This window comes from Cervus canadensis, chromosome 16, assembly GCF_019320065.1.
Source record: "Cervus canadensis isolate Bull #8, Minnesota chromosome 16, ASM1932006v1, whole genome shotgun sequence".
NCBI classification, from domain to species: Eukaryota; Metazoa; Chordata; class Mammalia; order Artiodactyla; family Cervidae; genus Cervus; species Cervus canadensis.
The window spans coordinates 64,985,266-65,004,413 of record NC_057401.1 but is presented as its reverse complement, the minus strand read 5'-3'; the positions used below and the strand labels follow the sequence as shown (position 1 = coordinate 65,004,413).

At 51.6% G+C, this 19,148-nt stretch overlaps 2 protein-coding genes across 8 annotated transcripts in view; one reads left to right on the top strand and one right to left on the bottom strand.

Annotated features, from left to right (window-relative positions):
* The window catches only part of ANKRD33B (ankyrin repeat domain 33B), a 98,708-nt gene extending 94,434 nt beyond the window's left edge, over window positions 1-4,274 (bottom strand). The window contains exon 1 of the mRNA XM_043489106.1: window positions 3,800-4,274. Coding sequence (XP_043345041.1) covers window positions 3,800-4,165 — 366 coding nt within the window. The 5' untranslated portion in view covers window positions 4,166-4,274. The remainder of the gene's footprint in view (window positions 1-3,799) is intronic.
* LOC122454551 (translation initiation factor IF-2-like) lies at window positions 2,847-9,340 on the top strand. Of its 7 annotated transcripts, none has more exons than XM_043489115.1 (5): window positions 2,847-3,248; window positions 4,262-4,369; window positions 5,620-5,665; window positions 6,138-6,203; window positions 8,472-9,340. In XM_043489115.1, exons 1-4 carry the CDS (start codon window positions 3,063-3,065, stop codon window positions 6,146-6,148), a joined length of 351 nt encoding a protein of 116 aa, XP_043345050.1. In that variant the 5' UTR covers window positions 2,847-3,062; the 3' UTR covers window positions 6,149-6,203; window positions 8,472-9,340. The 7 variants fall into 7 exon arrangements, with proteins under 7 accessions (XP_043345050.1, XP_043345047.1, XP_043345043.1 ...); XM_043489112.1 differs by having other exon boundaries at window positions 6,138-6,734; XM_043489108.1 differs by lacking the exon at window positions 5,620-5,665.
* Window positions 9,341-19,148: the final 9,808 nt, after the last annotated feature.

Here is a 19,148-nt window from a genome sequence, read left to right as displayed (position 1 = left end):
ACTGGGTACTATTACTCTCTAAGCACTGGGTACTATTACTCTCTGAGTACTGGGCACTATTACTGTCTAAGCACTGAATGCTATTACTCTCTAAACACTGGGTACTATCCTGTCTAAGCACTGGGTACTATTGCTCTCTAAGCACTGGGTACTATCACTCTCTAAGCACTGGGTACTATCCTGTCTAAGCACTGGGTACTATTGCTCTCTAAGCACTGGGTACTATTACTCTCTGAGTACTGGGCACTATTACTGTCTAAGCACTGAATGCTATTACTCTCTAAGCACTGGGTACTATCCTGTCTAAGCACTGGGTACTATTGCTCTCTAAGCACTGGGTACTTTTACTCTCTAAGCACTGGGTACTATTATTGTCTAAGCACTGTGTACTATTACTCTCTGAGTACTGGGCACTATTACTGTCTAAGCACTAAATGCTATTACTCTCTAAACACTGGGTACTATCACTCTCTAAGCACTGGGTACTATTACTCTCTAAACACTGGGTACTGTTACTCTCTAAGCACTGGGTACTATTATTGTCTAAGCACTGGGTACTATTACTCTCTGAGTACTGGGCACTATTACTGTCTAAGCACTAAATGCTATTACTCTCTAAACACTGGGTACTATCACTCTCTAAGCACTGGGTACTATCCTGTCTAAGCACTGGGTACTATCCTGTCTAAGCACTGGGCACTATTACTGTCTAAGCACTGGGTACTGTTACTCTCTAAGTACTGAGTACTATTATTGTCTAAGCACTGGGTACTATTACTCTCTGAGTACTGGGCACTATTACTGTCTAAGCACTAAATGCTATTACTCTCTAAGCACTGAATGCTATTACTCTCTAAGCACTGGGTACTATCCTGTCTAAGCACTGGGTACTATTACTGTCTAAGCACTGGGTACTATTACTCTCTGAGTACTGGGCACTATTACTGTCTAAGCACTGAATGCTATTACTCTCTAAACACTGGGTACTATTACTGTCTAAGCACTGGGTACTATTGCTCTCTAAGCACTGGGTACTATCCTGTCTAAGCACTGGGTACTATTACTGTCTAAGCACTGGGTACTATCCTGTCTAAGCACTGGGTACTATTACTCTCTAAGCACTGGGTACTATTACTCTCTAAACACTGGGTGCTATCACTCTCTAAGCACTGGGTACTATTGCTCTGAGTTCTTCCTCAACTAAAAGGTGAAGACTCTCAAGGCAGAGACCGTTTGATTCAGGAGACTCTGCAGCGCCCACTCATGCCTTGCACACAGTAGGTCTGCAGTGAACGCTCATCAGTGACTCACTACCCCATCTGCTACAGGGTCGTGTGTTGGTCCTTGCAACACTTCATTCTTTCAAAGTGCTTCAGAAAGACAGAGGCTGTTTGATAACAGGATCAAGAAGCCACCGGGAAGAACAGAAGCTCTCGCCTCACCCCCTCAAAGCCCAGAACACAGGACCCGCTCCTTCTGATCAGAAGATAAAAGGGCTTGATGGGCTGTGGGCCTTTGTCATTGATGGGCTGTGGGCCATTTCTCCATCCTGATGTGGTGTGGAGCAGAGAGGAGGCTCAGAACAGAAAAATGAAGGGAGACTCTGTAATCAAGGGGAAAAGCACAAAGAAAAATAGCTTTGCCTGGCCTCAAGAAAAAAAAAAAAAAAACCCGGAGGATGTCTCTTCCGAGCATGGAGAAGGTAGGTGAGTAAAAAACAGGACAAGACAATAAACACGGCCTAGCGCTGTGCGCTAGGGATCCAGTGCTCAGTAGCCCAGCAGATTGAAGCTGCGGACTGCCCCGCATCACTGCGGAGAAACTGAGGCAGAGAGGCGCTGAGAGGCCGGAGCTGGCCACCCCTGACTCTGCACTGAGGGAGAGGCCTTCACAGTGAAAGTTGCTGAGTCGTGTCCAACTCTTTGTGACCCAATGGACTGCACAGTCCGTGGAATTGTCCAGGCCAGAATACTGGAGTGGGTAGCCTTTCCCTTCTCCAGGGGATCCTCCCAATCCCGGGATCGAACCCAGGTCTCCCGCATTGCAGGTGGATTCTTTACCAACTGAGCTATCAGGGAAGCCCTCCAGGCTGTCACAAGAGGCCCCAAAACTCAGCGCGACACACGCAGGCCCCTTGGGGATGGTTCACGCTGTCCTCAGCGGTCCCCAGCACAGCTGCTTTCCAACTTTTATCTTTTGCCCCCAAAGGAAACACAACCAAGCTCAGCCTAATGGAGCCCAGAGTGGGGGCTGGGCAACCCAGGCCCCAGGAGACCCCAAAGCTGCCCCCAACAGGGGAGAGATCCACCCCACTCCTGACCCTTCCTGACCCTTCTGGGGCTTCCTTCAAGGCAACCCCCAGTTACCTGCTTCAGGAAACTGAGGTCTGCCGTGAACATCTGTGAAAAGTCACCTTGGTAAAAGCGAAAGCAGAGCTGCACAGTCAGCCCGGGCCGCCTGACGGCCAGAGGGAGGGCTGGGGTGCAGGCATCCCGGGGGTGTCCCAGGGTCACCGGGGTGATGCTGCCCACGCGGGCCCCTCTCCAGCTCTAGGAGCCTTCGGGATCTAGGGGCCAGCACCACCTGACACATTACACCAAGCGGAGAGCCTTCCCAAAGTTCAACTTTGGTGTCAAGTTCAACCATACCTGCAGGGGCTCCAGTCTGCCTGAGCCCGGCCCAGATCACAGGCATGGGAGGAACACCAGCGCGCGCCCGAACCCGCCCGGGGATAAACCAAAGGCACCCGACTCCCCCGGTTTCCAAGGAGACGCACATCCTTCCCATCAGTGTGGGATCCCCCCCAGCAAAGGCACCTGCGCTCCGGCTGCGCGCCAGGCGGAGGCTGCCCATCCCGCGGGACCCAGGGACCGTGACAGCCAGGGAGACCGCGGCCACTGTCGGCTGGGCACCGGCCCCCCGGGCACCTGGCCGCCGCGCTCACACTGCGGTTTGTCTCCTCCCGCGACTTTGGTGGGCTGCGTTCCGAGAGCCAGTCCTTCTCGAGCCAACTTTTTCTTTCTTTTTTTTCTCGGTGTTTCTCATCGTCCCTGAGTCTTGTCATGACTCATGGATCCCTCGTGCTTCTCCCCACCCCCACGCCCGCCTGCCCTGCGGGTGTGCTCCTGCCGCCCGGCTGCGCTCCCCGCCGGGGACCTGCCCGGTGGAGGGGGGCGCGGGATGGCCCCCGGCTCTCCGCGGTGACCGTGCGGATAGCCCAATCGGAGATCGCTTCGGCCGGCCACCGCGTGGGTCACCGGGCGCGGCCGCGCATGGGCAGGGGGAGGGATGCGAGGAAGCAGGGGGTCCCAGAGCCAACTCCTAACCCGGGAGGCGAGCAGAAGCCGATCCGCGCTAGGCAGTGGAAGGCAAAGCGCAGGGGCAGCGAGAGGGCCGAACCCTGGGGACGCTGGGGGCGACTGGGGCGTTTTGCAGAAGGGGTTTCCCCTGCAGGCAAGGAGGGTTGACCGTCAGAGTGGACCCGGAGTGAAGGGACCCGCGAGACGCCCCAACTCAGATCCCAGGGCGGGCCCCAGGGGAGCATCGGAAGACTCCGCGGGCGGGAAACGAGAAGGGGCTGCGGTGAGCACGCGGGTCTGGCGACGGTCCCCGCGGCGCCGTGACCTCGGAGCAATCGTGCGGCTCCCTACGGCCCGAGATGGGCAGGCCGCCCAGGGCGCCGCGCACACCGCGCGCCCATGGGGCCGGGAAACGGCGCTCTCGGCCGCGGCAAAGTCACCGCCGGGCGGGGACTGAGGAGGGCGGAGGGGCCCCGAACCCCGCGCGGGCGCGCTCTTACCCGGCCGTTGCGATCGGTCTCCTGCACCTCCTCGGCGCTGGGCCCCCGCCGCACCAGCGCCCTCAGCAGCCCCACGTCGTTGGCGCAGGCGGCGCGCAGGAGGGTCGCCGCCTCCGGGACGCCCTCCGGAACGCCCTCCGGAGCGCTCTCCGCGCTCACCGAGCTGTACTCCTCCTCGTCTCCGTAAGGGTAGAAGGAGTCGTCCGAGGCGATGCTGCGGGTGTCGGGCAGACTTGAGAAGTCCTCGTACTCCTCGTAGTCAGCTGGGTCCTCCCCGGCCTGCGCGTCCCGGGGTGGGGACGGTGGCTCTGGGGACACGCGGCGCGCCCCGCCGCCCTCCGGCCCGGGCCCGGCCAGCAGCACCATGCCGGCGGCCGGGGCGCCGGCCGGGGGGCCGGGGAGCGGGCCGGGAGCCGGGGACGCCGGGCGCGCACCGAGGTCACCGCCCCTTGTCCCCGGCAGCCCCAGAAAAGCAGGAGGGCTCTGCGCGCTCCAGCTCGGCGGAAACGCGCGCCGGGCGGCCGCGCTGCAAGACTCGAGTCACCGGAGGCTGGAGAAAGCCCCTCGAGGGTAGGAGGAGCCGCGGGGGCTTTCCGAGCGCGGCGGGCGGGCGCGGGCGGGGACCGCGCGGGAAGCGGGCGGGGGTGGCCGAGCCCGAGGAGGCGCGCGCCCCGGGGTCCCGCGCCGCCCCCCCAACCCGGCGCGATCCTGGCAAAAGTTAAGAGTCAAGCAGGGGGCGCCTCGGCCCCGCGGGTTCGGTGCAGCCGGCTGCTGTGCCCGGGAGCTGAGAAGTGCGCACGCGGGAGAACCAGAAGCGACTACTAAAGAACCCGAACGCCCTCGTGGCTGGCGGCCCCGCCCCTGCTCTCGGGATGAGAGTGAAGGTGGGGGTCGGAGGACGCAGCGGGCTGAGCCGTCGGGAACACCAAATCCCTGGGCCCGGTGCCGCCCCGGGCGTCAGGCCTGCGGGCTGGGGTGGCGGGGTGAGGAGGGGGTTGGGGGGTAGTTTCTCAGTGTCTGAGACACCCAGCCTGTTTGTGCATTTTTTTCCGGGAGTCTGGGCTCCGGGGCCAACTTCGCTCCCTCGTTAAGACCGCCCTGGGCACCGAGGACGGGTGGAAGCGTGGGAGATGGTGTCCAGCTGGGGACCCTGCCCCTCTGAACCGGGAGCTCCGGGCTGCCCCGGGGACGTCCCAGGCCGAGACAGGGCGGGGGACCCGGCAGAGGACCCGGGCCAGCAGTCACTTTCAGATGGCTTCTCAAAGAGCGCCCCGGAGCCGCTGTCCTGGAGTCGATGGGGGGGAGGGGGGTGACATTTGGGTGGGAAGGAGCGGCTCCAGGCCCGAAGGGTTCCCCCCTCCCTCACCCTGGCCAGGGTCCCTTTATCTGCGGAGTCGAGACGGATTCACGGGCGGAAGCCACCACCCCGGCTCAGACTTCGCGGCTGCTTGCCAAACAGAGAGCCGGCCCGCAGAGGCGGCCCGGGTCCCACCCCCGAACCCCACCCCACCCCGGTCCCCCCAGGCTGGAGCCTGGCCTACCCACCCCCACCCCGCCCCGTCGGTCCCAGCGCAGGGGGTGAGGACCCGCCGCGGGGAGCCTCTGACCTCCTAGAGGAGGACGCACCGTGGGACCGAGGGGCAAATCCTAATGGAAAAAGAATGGGGGAGATGTGGGGTGAGGGTTGGGGCCGTCGAGGGGCGTCGCCTCTCGGACAGAAAGCACTTCAGATCCAGGGGCGGGTGCGGAGACCACGGATGAAACAGCGCCTCTGTCTCCTCACCCTCCTTTCCTTCTTTAATTTCCACCGCTCTTGACAGCGTGCCTACCAGCTGCCAGTGCCTGAGAGGCCCTCGGGGCGCAAAGGTGACCAAAACCAGGCGACCGCGGGCGCTGGGGACAAACTAGAAGATTCCAGGCCCGGGAGGGCAGGCTGAGGGCCACCGTGGGGAACGCGGTCAAAGACACCACCGGGATGGTTGGCGGGGCCTGAGTGAGGTTCCAACTGCCTAGGCCTCTGCATCTCGGGCCCCTGGCCTTCCAGTGTGACCCGCCCGTGCTGATCCCCGCGGCCTCCAGGGTCCGTCGAGCTGACCGGGAACCTGGCATCCCCGAGGTCGGGAGGACGGGGGCTGCGGGAGAGGTGGACGCCCAAGCGAGCCTTGAGCCAAAAAGTGAACCCGGGCGCACCGGCCTCCTGTAGTCCGGGGCTTTCTCTCTGAAGCCAAAAATACCCCGGGTCATAGTTTGCTTTTTCTTTTTAAGTAGCCATATTTACATAAATCCCCACTGGAAATTTCCACCTTTCAAGACTGACCACTGTTTTTGGTGTTTCCAGAGGCTAAATGAAGTCAGGGGATTTTTACAAGTTGAAGTGACCCTCCCCCTCTGCCCAGGCAGAGAGGTGATTTTGCTAACCCTCCTCTCCTCTCAGCCCAGGTCAGCTGCGTGATATCCGAGTATCCAGAGGGCTGGGATGGGGGTCCCCGGGGGTGGGGCAGGGGCCTTGCCCGGCTGTGGTCCTGGAGTGGGGAAGTGGACCCCCAGGAGTGGGCAACCCCTAAGTCCTCATCCCTGGGTATTTCAACACCCAAGTTAAGCTCTATCTTCAGAGTTCACCACTTCCTCCTTTCCTTCCTTGGAAATTTGGTTGCAAATATCACTACATGGTTTAACCTTTAAAGGTAAACTTCTGAAATGGCCAGCTCCAAATAAAAACTAGCCTTTTGTGAGGGATCCAACTCCAAACCAAACTGGCTTTCCCTTTTAGAAATGCTGCCCTTTTACCACAAAGACAAGAGATGCTCAGTGTTGTGAAAGAACACACAATTAGGCTTTGGGGATTTTAAGTCAACATTATATGTACAAAATCTACGCAAGAAGGAGAAAGCAGCTTATCAAAACTGCCAACACACTCAGGAGAACTCTTAAATAGGTAACATTTTCCAGGACTGTATTTGATCCAAGACAGTTAAGTTTCAATGGAATAGCTCAATTCAATTCTTTTGATTGATGATGTTTAAGTTTTTTAATATTAATATTCTATTTTTTTCCCTTGAGCTTTTTATTTTGTATTGGGGTATAGCCGATTGACAATGTTGTGATAGTTAAGTTTTATATATGTATGGCAATTAAACAGCTGGTTGATTCAGTTGAATAATTTGTCCTTGGGCTATTTAAAAAAAAAAAAAGATTCACTATTTTAGTTATATTTCTCAAAGTGGCCACCTAACTGTAATAGCTATAACAGGAAGGTCTTAAAAAATTACAAGCAGTGTATTTATAGACTGAAAACTGAATGCACCTGTGATGGCACACTCCCCACAAAATTTGTTTAGAAAGCAAAGTGAGATGACCTAGCGGCGGAGCCAACCTGAACCCTCCCCGTGTATGTGTGCATGCTAAGTGTTTCAGTCACTTCAGACTCCTTGCAACCCCACGGACTGCAGCCCACCAGGCTCCTCTGTCCATGGGATTCTCCAGGCAAGAATACTGGAGTGGGTTGCCATGCACTCCTCCAGGGGATCTTCCCAACCCAGGGATCAAACCCACATCTCTTATGTCTCCTACGTTGGCGGGTGGGTTCATTGCTCATCAAATAACCAAGGTCCCACCCTCTAGAATAGAACGAATAGCAGAATGATTTTAAGCATTTCATATGTCTGAAGTTTAGCACACAGTAACTGTTGACTTTCATTATTATGAAGGTTAGAGTATCCATTCGCCGTATGATATAAACTACTCTGCAGCACCGACTGCTCAAAATGTGTTGCCCTATTTGCCCAGAGAACTACCCACATGAGGTGAATGAGAAATGCTTTTCATTTTTTCCTTTGGAAGGCAGTGCACCTTGGGATAAAGTGCAGACTGTGCTGACAAACTGACTTCTGATGACATCTCTTCCACTGTTGAGTTGCAATCATAATAGTTCTAGATCTTGACTGAGTTACACCAGTATTTGACCAACTCCTAGTCTTGATATTAAGGATATTCCCGAATTTTCCTACTGTATCTGTAAAGAAAAAAAAAATGTTGCTGGCCATTCCAGCTCTACAAGGATCAAGTCATAAGGCATTGCAGTCACCGACTGACAGGGGAATTCAGAATGGAAAGAGGAAAAAAAAGGAAATATTTTGTGCTTTGAATGTCTGCCCCTAGATGGTTAAGATACACATCTAAAGAAAAATTTCCATGATCCTAGATTCTTGCATCTTTCCATACAGAGAAAAGCACTGAACTCTTTAATTTGAGATGTCTGTTCTTTGTGATTCACAGTGGTCTTTTGACGTTTGGTTCCATGTTTGTTTTTTTTTCCAGAAAATTATATATATAGGTCCCGCAGCAGCAGCAGACAGTAAATAATCTGCCTTCAGGGCAGGAAACTCAAGTTTGATCCCCGGGTCAGGAAGAGCCTCTGGAGAAGGGAGTGACTACCTACTCCAGTACTGTCTGGAGAATTCCATGGACAGAGGAGCCTGGCAGGCTACAGTCTATGAGGTCACAGAGTCAGACATGATTGAGTGACCAACACTTTCACTTTCCTATTCCACTCCGTACCTCTTTCAGAGCAGCTCCTCGGAGTTGTCTGAGAGGCTGTTTCCCAGACTATATCCTCAGTAAGGTCTCGATAAAACTTAACTCGCAGATTTTGCATTCTGTGCTTTTATTTCAGCACCTGAAACAGGAGAGAAGGAGGCTGGGCACAACCTTTGGAAGAAAGACACAGCCGTGAGGACACGACAAACACTGGGTTAGAACCAAGGAGGTCCAAGATGGCGGAAGATTCAACTGCCGGTGGACCGTGAGCCGCGTTACGTGCTCATTTTAATATGCACTCCTTATGCTCACTATGCGCTCATTATGTGCTCATGGCCAGGCTCCTCTGTTCATGGAATTTTCCTGGCAAAGATACTGGAGTGGGTGGCCATTTCCTTCTCCAGGGGATCTTCCTGACCTAGGGCTCGAACTTGGGTCTCTTGCATTGCAAGCAGATTCTTCACCATTTGAGCCAACAGAGAAGCCCCTATTATAATATATTAGCATCTAAATGACACCTCTACCAGCACCGTCAAGTGGAAAGTGAAAGTGAAGTTGTTCAGTCGTCCAACTCTTTGTGAGCCCATGGACTCTAGCCTACCAGAGTTGCCCTTTCCTTCTCCAGGGTATCTTCCTGACCCAGGGATCAAACCTGGATCTCCTGCATTCCTGGCAAATGCTTTGCCCTCTGAGCCACCAGGGAAGCCCAGCACCATGACAGTTCATCAGAGGCCAACCATAAAAGACCAAAATTGGGGGTATCCCACTTCTTGAAAACTGCCAACCCTTCACTGAAATAGTTAGAATAATTCTCCCACTCCTTCGCCTATGAAAGTATTCAGCCCATAAAAACTATAACCACCCAAAATGTCCAGGCCTCTCACCTTCTGAGATGGTCCACATTCTGTGGGATGTGTTTCTCTCAAGGCCCATCTTGCCTTTTGAGGTAAACTGCATTCTGTCTATGAAATGTGTATCTCTCTAAATAAATCCAGTTACCTATCACTTTGTGTCTCACTGAATTCTTTCTGCTACAAGACGTCAAGAACCTGAGCTTGGGGAATGCATTGGTGGTCCTGTGGTTAGGACTTTGTGCTTCCACTACTGGGGCCATAGGTTTGATTTCTGTTCTGGGAAGTGAAGGGTAACTAAGCCCACACATCACAACTAGAGAGTCCAAGGCCCACAATGAAAGATCCTGCATGATGCAATGAAGATCCCCTGTGCCAAAACAAGACCTGATGCAGACAAATAAATAAAACAGGCAAACAAAATATTTTAACAACAACAAACAGAAAGACTGCACCTTCAAGTCCCAATCTGGGTTTGGGCCAGGTTCCAGTCCCAGCCCTTGGTTCAAGTCCCATCTGATTTGCATGGTTTCAGCAATCAAATAGAAGTCACTTAGCATGTCCTGGAGTCCATCTACAGAATGACTGGGCCAGATTATCCATCTGACCTACTTAGAGATATAAGGAACAGTCTCTTGTGTATTTCTGGCTCTCCTCATTAAAGAGATTAACTGCCCTCTGGCCCTAACTCCATTCAGTGGACAGTGATGAGATCCCTCCTGTTCTAATCGGGATTGGTGTAGCCATTTAAGAACTTCATTTTCTTTCAGGGAGGATTTCTGCCCTTGTGGGTAAATATTTGGAAGAAGTATGTGCGTGTGTGCTCCTCACTGCCAACTCTTCTGCCTTGTTTCTGCTCTTGATGGGAATTAGAGATAAAAGGGTATAACTAGAGAAGCCATGTTTACTTCAAGGACAAAAGTCCTTGGCTCCTCATCTGAATAAAAGTGGTTGGATTTTTAAGGTTAATTTAGGGAGTCATGTGTGATATAAAAAGCTATGCAAGGAACTACTCAGCAGAAGACTACATGACCCACCCAGGCCTTCTATCCTAGGAACAGGGCAAACACCCTTTTTTTCCCCATCACCACCCCTTTGTTCATGCACCTATAATAGTTTCTATTACTGTTTTCCAACAATTTTTTGCAAAACTGTCTTCCTTCTTATAACCTGAGAATTCACAAAATTCAAGGACCAGGTCTTACTATTTTTTTTTTTTTTTTGAGGTGTAGTTGACTTACAGTGTTGTATTAATTTCTCCTGTACAACAAAGTGATTCTGCTATATAGACATTCTTTTTCATATTCTTTTCCATTATGGTTTATCACAGGATATTGAATATAGTTCCCTGTGCTATACCATAGGAACTTAATTTATTACTAGTTTTTTAATCTCTAGCATCTAAGAGGATGTCTCACCATCTTGATTGAAAGTGAAAGTGAAGTTGCTCAGTCGTGTCCTACTCCTTGTGACCCCATGGACTGTAACCCACCAGGCTCCTCTGTCCATGGGATTTTCCAGATGAGAATACTGGAGTGGGTTGCCATTTCCTTCACCAGGGGGTCTTCCCGACCCAGGGATTAAACCCATGTCTCCTGTATTGCAGGCTTTCTGTTCTGAGCCAGGAGGAGAAGACTTGGCTTCCTAAACCAGCCTCTGCCATCTCTTGGGACTTTCTGAATTTAGACAAGATCAAGTACAGAGTAGCAACCTGAACTTGCTGCTTCTAAGTCTTGAGACCTTCAAGAATTAAAAACTAACGTATCATCAAAGGTAGGAAGACACAGTGTTTCAGGAAAGAAAAATGAGATATAACAAGATGGTCACACCCCAGACCTTGGGTGAGTCCCTGCGGCAGGCTACCAAGTGAGCATCCTTGACTTCACGTAGGAAAGAATTCAAGAGCAAGCCATAGTAAAGTGAAAGCAAGTTTATTTAGAGAGATACACATTCCATCGACAGAAAGTGAGAGCAACCCCAGGGTGTGGGGTTGTTAGTTTTTATAAGCTGATAATTTCATAGGCTAAAAGTGAAGGTGTTATTCCAGTTAGTTGGGGCAAGTGGTGGGGATTTCCAGGAGCTGGACCACTGCCCACTTTCTGGCCTTTTATGGTCACCTCCAGAACTGTCATGGCACCTGTGGGTGCATCATTTACCTTGCTGATGTGTTACAGTGAGTCTGTGTTAAGGCTCAAAGGACTTTCCCTCTGGCTCAGAGCTAAAGAACCCTCTAGCAATGCAGGAGATGAGGGTTTGATCCCTGGGTTGGGAAGATCCTTGGAGAAGGAAATGGTAACCCACTCCAGTTCTTGCCTGGAAAATCCCATGGACAGAGGAACCTGGTGGGCTTCAGTCCTTGAGCTTGAAAAAGAGTCAGACAAGACTTAGTGACTGAACAACAGCAACAACATACTAAGGCCCAAGGTCTCTTGGAAGTCAAATTGACCACCATCTTGGACCAGTTCATGTCATATCCAATGGCTATGCCATTTTTTTTTTTAAAGGTTGTGCTCTGCTCCCTTCCTGTCTCAATAGGACCCTGGGGATATGTCTGGATTCTGTATCAACTTCTGACTATCAGTGGTTCTCTATAAAGCCAGATTAATGTCTTGCCATATGTAACCACCATACTCAGATGCTGGGGCCACACACCAAGGAGACTCAGGTCTCACCCAGTGCTGGTGGTCCTGCCTCTACAAGTGCATCTTGTCAATCAGGAGGAATGGGGTGATACACACGGCTCTGAGCCTGGACCCACGAGTCCTTAGGGCAGGGCCTGCAGGCCCCATCACTGTCCCAAACTAAGCATAAATCCCGTAATCAAAGCAAAGACTAAATCAGAATTTTAAAATTAGTACTGTCAATCATTCAGTATGGCTTATACGTATCACTTGGCCTAACTCTGGCTAGGTTTCCTGTCAAAACATGCCCAGGAGGTCAGAGCTAAGGGCAGAAAGAATTTAGGTTGAACATGCAGTGCATGATGGGAGAATCATATGGACAAATGTTTTTAAACTGAAGCAAAAATTAATTCCCTGCTATATTAGTTTATTTACGGTACTGCTGTAACAAAACACCAGGAAGCGGGTGGCTTAAACACTAGGAATGTGTTCCCTCCCAGTCCGGTAGGCTAGAGGTCTGAGATCAAGGTGTCAGAAGGTTAGTTTCTTCTGAGGCTGTGAGACAGGATCTGGTCCGCGCTCTCCCCAGGTTTCCGTGGATTTGCTGGCCCTCTGATTCTCTTGGCTTCTAGAAGCATCACCCCATCTCTGCTTCCATCTGTGTGCGTTTTGGGATCTAAATCTCCCCCCTTTTTAAAGGACACCAGTCATACTGGGTCAGGGCCCACCCTAATGACCCCTTCCTTCTTAACTAATTACATGTGTCAATGCCCAGTTTTCAAACCAGGGCACATTCTGAGAACAGGGAAGTTAAGACTTCAGCATTAGGGGGACGCATTTCAGTCCATAACTCCTGCCTTTGGAGTGCCTCCATTCTGCTGGGGAGACGTAGAATAGCAACATAAGTACACGAAATGCATAGCATGGGAAATAGTATTACGGGCCGAGAAAAAACTAAAACGGGAGAGGAAATGAGAAGGATCCAGGGGTCACAGTTCGAGTTGAGAGAGCTAGAGAAGGTCCCACTGAGGAAGGAGTTTCGGAACTAAGACAGAAAGGAAGTGGGAATGTGAGCTGTGCCAGCCGTGGGGTCCCCATCCGTTCACGCCTCCTGTTCCCGAATGAATAAAGAAAAGCGATGGCTGAGCAATCTGGATCCCAGCTTTCTCTAGCTCCTAAACCTAAGACAACCCTCCCACCCTGCCCGACCTAGATTATCCAACCCAAACCCGGAAGCAATCAGCTCATCAATTCCGAAGACCAAACACCCCGGGTACAAAGTTTCTGGGAACCACACGCCCCCTCTTACAACCCGAGGAGGAGTCGGCAGTTACAACTTTTTATCGGCTCATTTTAACTCTTTGGCTGTCAGGCTATAGGTTGTCTCAAGAATTCACCACAACATTTTGGCATTTTATTCTTGGACCAAAAGGAACCCCCCAGTTTACGATGCTAAAAATCCCACAGCTCTGTTCTTCCCTCTCTCATCGGCAGTTACTCAGTCACCTGGTTTTGCTGAGGAAGCAGCATCTCCACCTGCACGTTTTATCAGACTCCTCCGCGGGCCCCTCCCCCTGGCGACTCACTCCCACCGTCCCTGCGGCACCAGTCGGCTCCGAGACCCCCTCACCAGACTGCAAGGATGCTTACAAGGACCTGGTTTCTGGTTTCTTCTCTCTTAGCACGAATCTCTCTCCCCATCTCCCAGCCCTCACAAACATCCTCCCTGACAGAATTTCTTTTCTTTTTTTTTTTTTTAGGTACTTACTTGGCTGCGCTGCGTCTTAGTTGTGGCATACGGGATCTTTGACTGTCATTGAGGCATGCCGGGTCTTTCGTTGTCGCTGTTGGGGGGCATGTGGGATCTCGTTCCCCGACCAGGGATGGAGCTCGAGCCCTTTGTGTTGGGAACTCAGAGTTTTAGCCACTGGACCTCCAGGGAAGTCCATTGACAGAATTTCTTTTTTTTTTTAAATTGTTTGTCATTGGAGGATAATCACTTTACAATATTGTGTTGGTTTCTGCCATATACTAGCATAAATCAGCCATAGGTATACATATGTCCCATCCCTTTTGAACCTCCCTGCCATCTCCCACCCCATCCCACCCCCTAGGTTGTCACAGAGCACTGGGTTGAGCTCCCTGCATCAGACAGCAAATTCCCACTGGCTATCTAATTTTGCATCTGGTTACTTGTATGTTTCCATGTTACTCTCTCCATCCTCCCACCCTCTCCTCCCCTCCCTGTGTCCACACATCTGTTCTCCATGTCTGCAGAATTTCTTAAGAATATAAGTGTCAGTGGAATGGGAGCAATAGAGTAGCCTTGGAAAGCTTGCAACTGCTTTTGACAGTACGGTGCCTCTACCTGTTGATATGCCCACGACATATGAAGCGGATGTCCCAGAGCTACCAGCCCCTGGGGCTGTAGATGACCCAGACTGGAAGGGTTGAACAATATTACAAAGAGAGCAGGACCTCAAGAAAGTTCTCGAATTTATTTTGGGGGGCAGGGGAGCAAATTATTTATGAGGTAAATGAAGGAACTTAAGTAGATGTTTTTTTCCTACTTCTAGAAAAGGTAAAGGTAACCCCGACAACACATGCACTGCCTTGATGACCAGGTCACCCCATGTCTATGGGAAACCAGAGTAAGGCTTAGTTAGCTCTTGTCATCACTGTCTCCCAGGATGCACTTGTCCAAGTGACCCTCTGCTGTGCCAGAGCCAGGATGCTTGCACAAGTGGCTGAGGTGGTCACCCGGTTCTTTGATGGATTTCACCTGCTCATTCAGGTCATGCGTCTCAGTGAAGTTACCCAAATAGGAGTCATTTTGTCAGTGGCCAGTTTGTGCAGTTCTGGTAATGACTGGTTTACAGTTTTCTTTCCCAATGTAAAAAGCAGGCTCCAGTGGATTCTAGCTTCCCTGATGGCTCAGTTGGTAAAGAATCTGCCTGCAATGCAGGAGAATACCTGCAGCACAGGAGACCTGGGTTCAATCCCTGGGTCGGGAAGATCCCCTGGAGAAGGAAATGGCAACCCACTCCAGTATTCTTGCCTGGAAAATTCCATGGACAGAGGAACCCAGCAGGCTACAGTCCATGGGGTTGCAGGAGTCGGATGCGACTGAGCGACTAATCCACCAGTGGATTCAGCCTGTTCTCCCAGGCATCACGACCCAGTTTCTTGACCTCCTCGAGGGAGATCTGGCGACCTTGTTGGCTCTGTAGCTTCATCAGGTTCTCACTCTCCTCACGGGAGATCAGTGAAGAAGGTACTTGGCAAAGTTCTTCCAAGCTCCATCATCAGGTCGAAGTCGACAAGGCCCAGATGAAGGCAGGGAACTCCAGGTTGATCTGGAATCTTGTTGTCTTTGCTGGTGCACCTGGGGCGTGTGGATGTCCTGGTGGTGATGGCAGGGTCCCGGGAGTGGGGTAGTGGAGGTCTGGCTCTGAGAGACCGGCTAGGGTGGGGGATGGGGGCCCAATGCTCCAAGCACAATGGAAACAGGAAACCATGGCAACTCCCCCACAGAATCTGTCTCCGATTCAGACACTAGAGCCCAACGAATATTGTCTTATAGGGGAGCCGCCCAAACAGAGTCTTTATGACCCAAACCCGATGCAGGGGTACAGACAGTGGCTGCCTTGCCAGTTGACTGAATGGGTGGGCATTAGATCCGGAAGAATAGAAGAGAGTTGGTATTTCAACTCCTTTCAACCTCGGTGGAGCCTCAGCTTGTGTGTGTCTGCTGCTGAGTCACTAAGGAGGACCTGGGTCCTTGGCATCTTATAGGCTGATGGACTCTGGCTGTCCGCACCTCCCTTGCCCCAAACCCTCCAGTCTCGACCAGGAGAGCTTTGGTGCTGAACTGGGGAGGGGAGTCTCGGTCCCCTGAACACCCCACCCCCCGCAGCATGCGGCCAGAGAGCCCAGCAGCTCTGACCACGATTCTCTGCCCTTCACCATGTCAGTCTGCACTCACTCTCCGAGCCCCAGGCCTTGAACCCAGGTTGCCTTTCATGAGATCGTCAGGGGAATGGAATCAAATCGCTCTCCAGCCAGAGAGTCTCAGATAGTCTCTCCTTTTAAAGATATCTGAACTATATCCCTCTATTCTTTATTTTCATCTTTGGCCATTGCCACGTACCCTGTGGGATATCAGTTCCCCAGCCAGTAACTGAACACGTGTCCCCTACACTGGAAGTGCAAGTCCTAACCACTGGACCACCAGGAAGGTCCTCAGCTATTTTTCAAAATGTTTTCCCTAAATACCTCACACCGAGCTTTGTTTCTTTGTGCCCCACACCCGCCCCCTTCGGGCCCTTTGCCTTGGGCGTCCTCTCAGGGACCCCTCTCCACCTCTTGTCTTTATGGCTCTGACTCCCCAGACCTCAGGTGTATTCAGCGGGACACTGTGGAAGAGGCATCCACTGAATCCCACCACGTGAACTGGGATCTCTCTCTTATATATATGTATCAGTTCAGTTCAGTCACTCAGCTGTATCCAACTCTTTGCGACCCCATGGACTGCAGCACACCAGGCTTCCCTGTCCATCACCAACTCCTGGAGCTTGCTCAAACTCATGTCCATTGAGTTGGTGATGCCTTCCAACCATCTCATCCTCTGTTGTCCCCTTCTTTTCCTGCCTTCAACTTTCCTAGCATCAGGGTCTTTTCCAATGAGTCAGTTCTTCACATCAGGTGGCCAAAGGATTGGAGTTTCAGCTTCGGCATCAGTCCTTCCAATAAATATTCAGGACTGATCTCCTCTCGGATGGACTGGTTGGATCTCCTTGCAGTCCAAGGGACTCTCAAGAGTCTCCTCCAACAACACAGTTCAAAAGCATCAATTCTTCGGCTCTCAGCTTTCTTTATGGTCCAACTCTCACATCCATACATGACTACTGGAAAAGCCATAGCTTTGACTATATGGACCTTTTTCCGTATATATATTATATATATAATTTTATTTGTTACATATATTTAATCATATATATATAATGTTATGGTCTATTTTTGGTTGCACCGAGTCTTCACTGCTGCTCTTGGGTTTTTCTCTAGTTGTGGTGAGCCAGGGCCACTCTTTTTTGCACTGCAAGGGAGTCTCATTGAAGTGGCTTCTCTTGTGGAGAAGCACAGGCTGTAGGGTGCACGGGTTTCAGTATTTTCAGTATGTGGGCTCAGAAGTTGTTGCTCCCGGGATCTAGAGCACAGGCTCAATCGTCATGGCACACAGGCTTTGTTGCTCCATGGCATGTGGGATCTTCCTAGATCAGGGGTTGGACCCGTGTCTCCCGCACTGGCAGGCAGATTCTTTACGACTGAGCCACCAGAGATACCCCTGGGATGACTCTTGCCAGCGGGAAAATAGGACTGTATCCACACAACAGAAAATCGGAATGTGTCCCCCTGCCCCCAGGCAATGTATGCCCGAGCCTCAGAGCTCTCGAACGAAGCAGGATCGTCCCCTTGCAAATGCTTCTAGTGGCAATACTTCCCCTGTTTCTGCCACAGGGTTATGTGTGAACACTTGCCACTCAGCTGGAGCAGACACTAGAGAGTAAAGTTAAAATGCTGTGAAAACTTGACGTTGAGATTGTAGAGTTCTTCACATCGGGTGGAACTCACTTGCTGTAAATCTAAGGCTGCCTTTGTTTTGTCCTAGCTGTGGACACTCAGGCGGTCTCATTCCTACCCCATCTCTTACTGCCTCCCTTGATCTGGTTCCTAGGTCTTACCAGACCCCAGAACCCTCCAACCCCTTCTTGGATCACCCAGCACTGCACTATCATTCCTGCTCTTTCTTCTCTCCTGGTCTCAGGTCACTTTTATGAGGTCTCACCCAAACTCTTCTCGAACCGGACTCTGCCTCCAAATCCTACCCCTGACCTTCTGCCAGCCACAGCCATTTAATCTTTCCCTTGAGGTCATGCCTCCCGCTCCTCGCCCAGACCATCACCACGGCTGTTGAATACCACCCACCAGGGAGTCTTTCCAATGTGGGTGTGGCCTCCACCCTGAGTTGGGTATGGATCTTAGAGTCCTTCAACAATCCTCTGTCCATTCTGGGTTCTTGCCATTCTAGACACTCACCACTTTCTCGCCCTTGACCCCTACCTGGTCTCAGCAGGCACCCTGACCCTCCAGGGTCAGGGATGCCCAAGGCTCTTTGCTCTGTATCCATCCTCTCCAGGTAATCACATCTTCCCTCTGGCTTTCTCCCACACGGGGCTCCTGAGTTAAGCTTTATGAACACACACAGACTTCTGTGCTCTGAGTGGTACCTCCTGAGGTCCCTCGGCATCTCAGGACTTTTCCTGGGCCATCCTGAACTCATACCCCTCTCCCCAAAACTGGCTCCCCCTTCTGCCCTTCTTATGCTTAATGACACCATGGCCTGCCCAGAAACCCAAGTCAGAGACCCAATCCTCCTCCTCACCCTCAGCCTTCCCTAGCATTACTTGTGCTCCCCACCCCTCCCTCTTTGCCTCCCCCCCCCAACATCAGGATACCTGTTTGGGGTCTTACCTCTGTATCCCCAGCATGGTGCTGTCCATTCTGCACGGGGGGCTCATGGCAGGATGATTAAGTTTAGGGTTGGTACATCAGCGTTCAAAATGCTACTTAGAATCAACCCTGTGACTCAGAATTCGACTCCTGGGTATGTATCCCGCACAAATGTGTGCACAAATGTGTGCAGATGTCCAATAAGGCACAGACTGGGCTCTTCAGAGAAGCTTTCTTCTTCGTGGGAAAGAGAGGAAGGAGGAGAAGGAGGTGGGAAACAAGAAAGAAAGAAGAATGCAAATGTCCACCAGCAGGAGATGGGTACGCTTATTGTTGTGTGGTGGTTGTTCAGTCGCTAACTCGCTAACTCCTGTCTGACCTTAGGGACTGCAGCCTGCCAAGCTCCTCTGTCCTCCACTATCTCCCGGAGTTTGTTCAAAGTTGTGTCTATTGAGTCGGTGATGCTGTCTAACCATCTCATTCTTTACTGCCGCCTTCTTTTGCCTTCAATCTTTCCCAACATCAAGGTCTCTTCACTTCAGACAGCCAAAGTTATTGGAGTTTCAGTATCAGTCCTTCCAATGAATATTCAGGACTGATTTCCTTTAGGATGGACTGGTTTGATCTCCTTGCAGTCCAAGGGACTCTCAAGGGTCTTCTCCAACACCACACTTCGAAAGCATTGATTCTTTGGCACTCAGCCTTCCTTATGGTCCAACTCTCACATCCGTACATTACTACTGCTATTCTTATTATTAGCCCTAGGTAAAGGTTTATTATGAAAGGAAGGATAAACTCAGAGTCCCAGCTCTCTTCCCACCCCAGAAATTC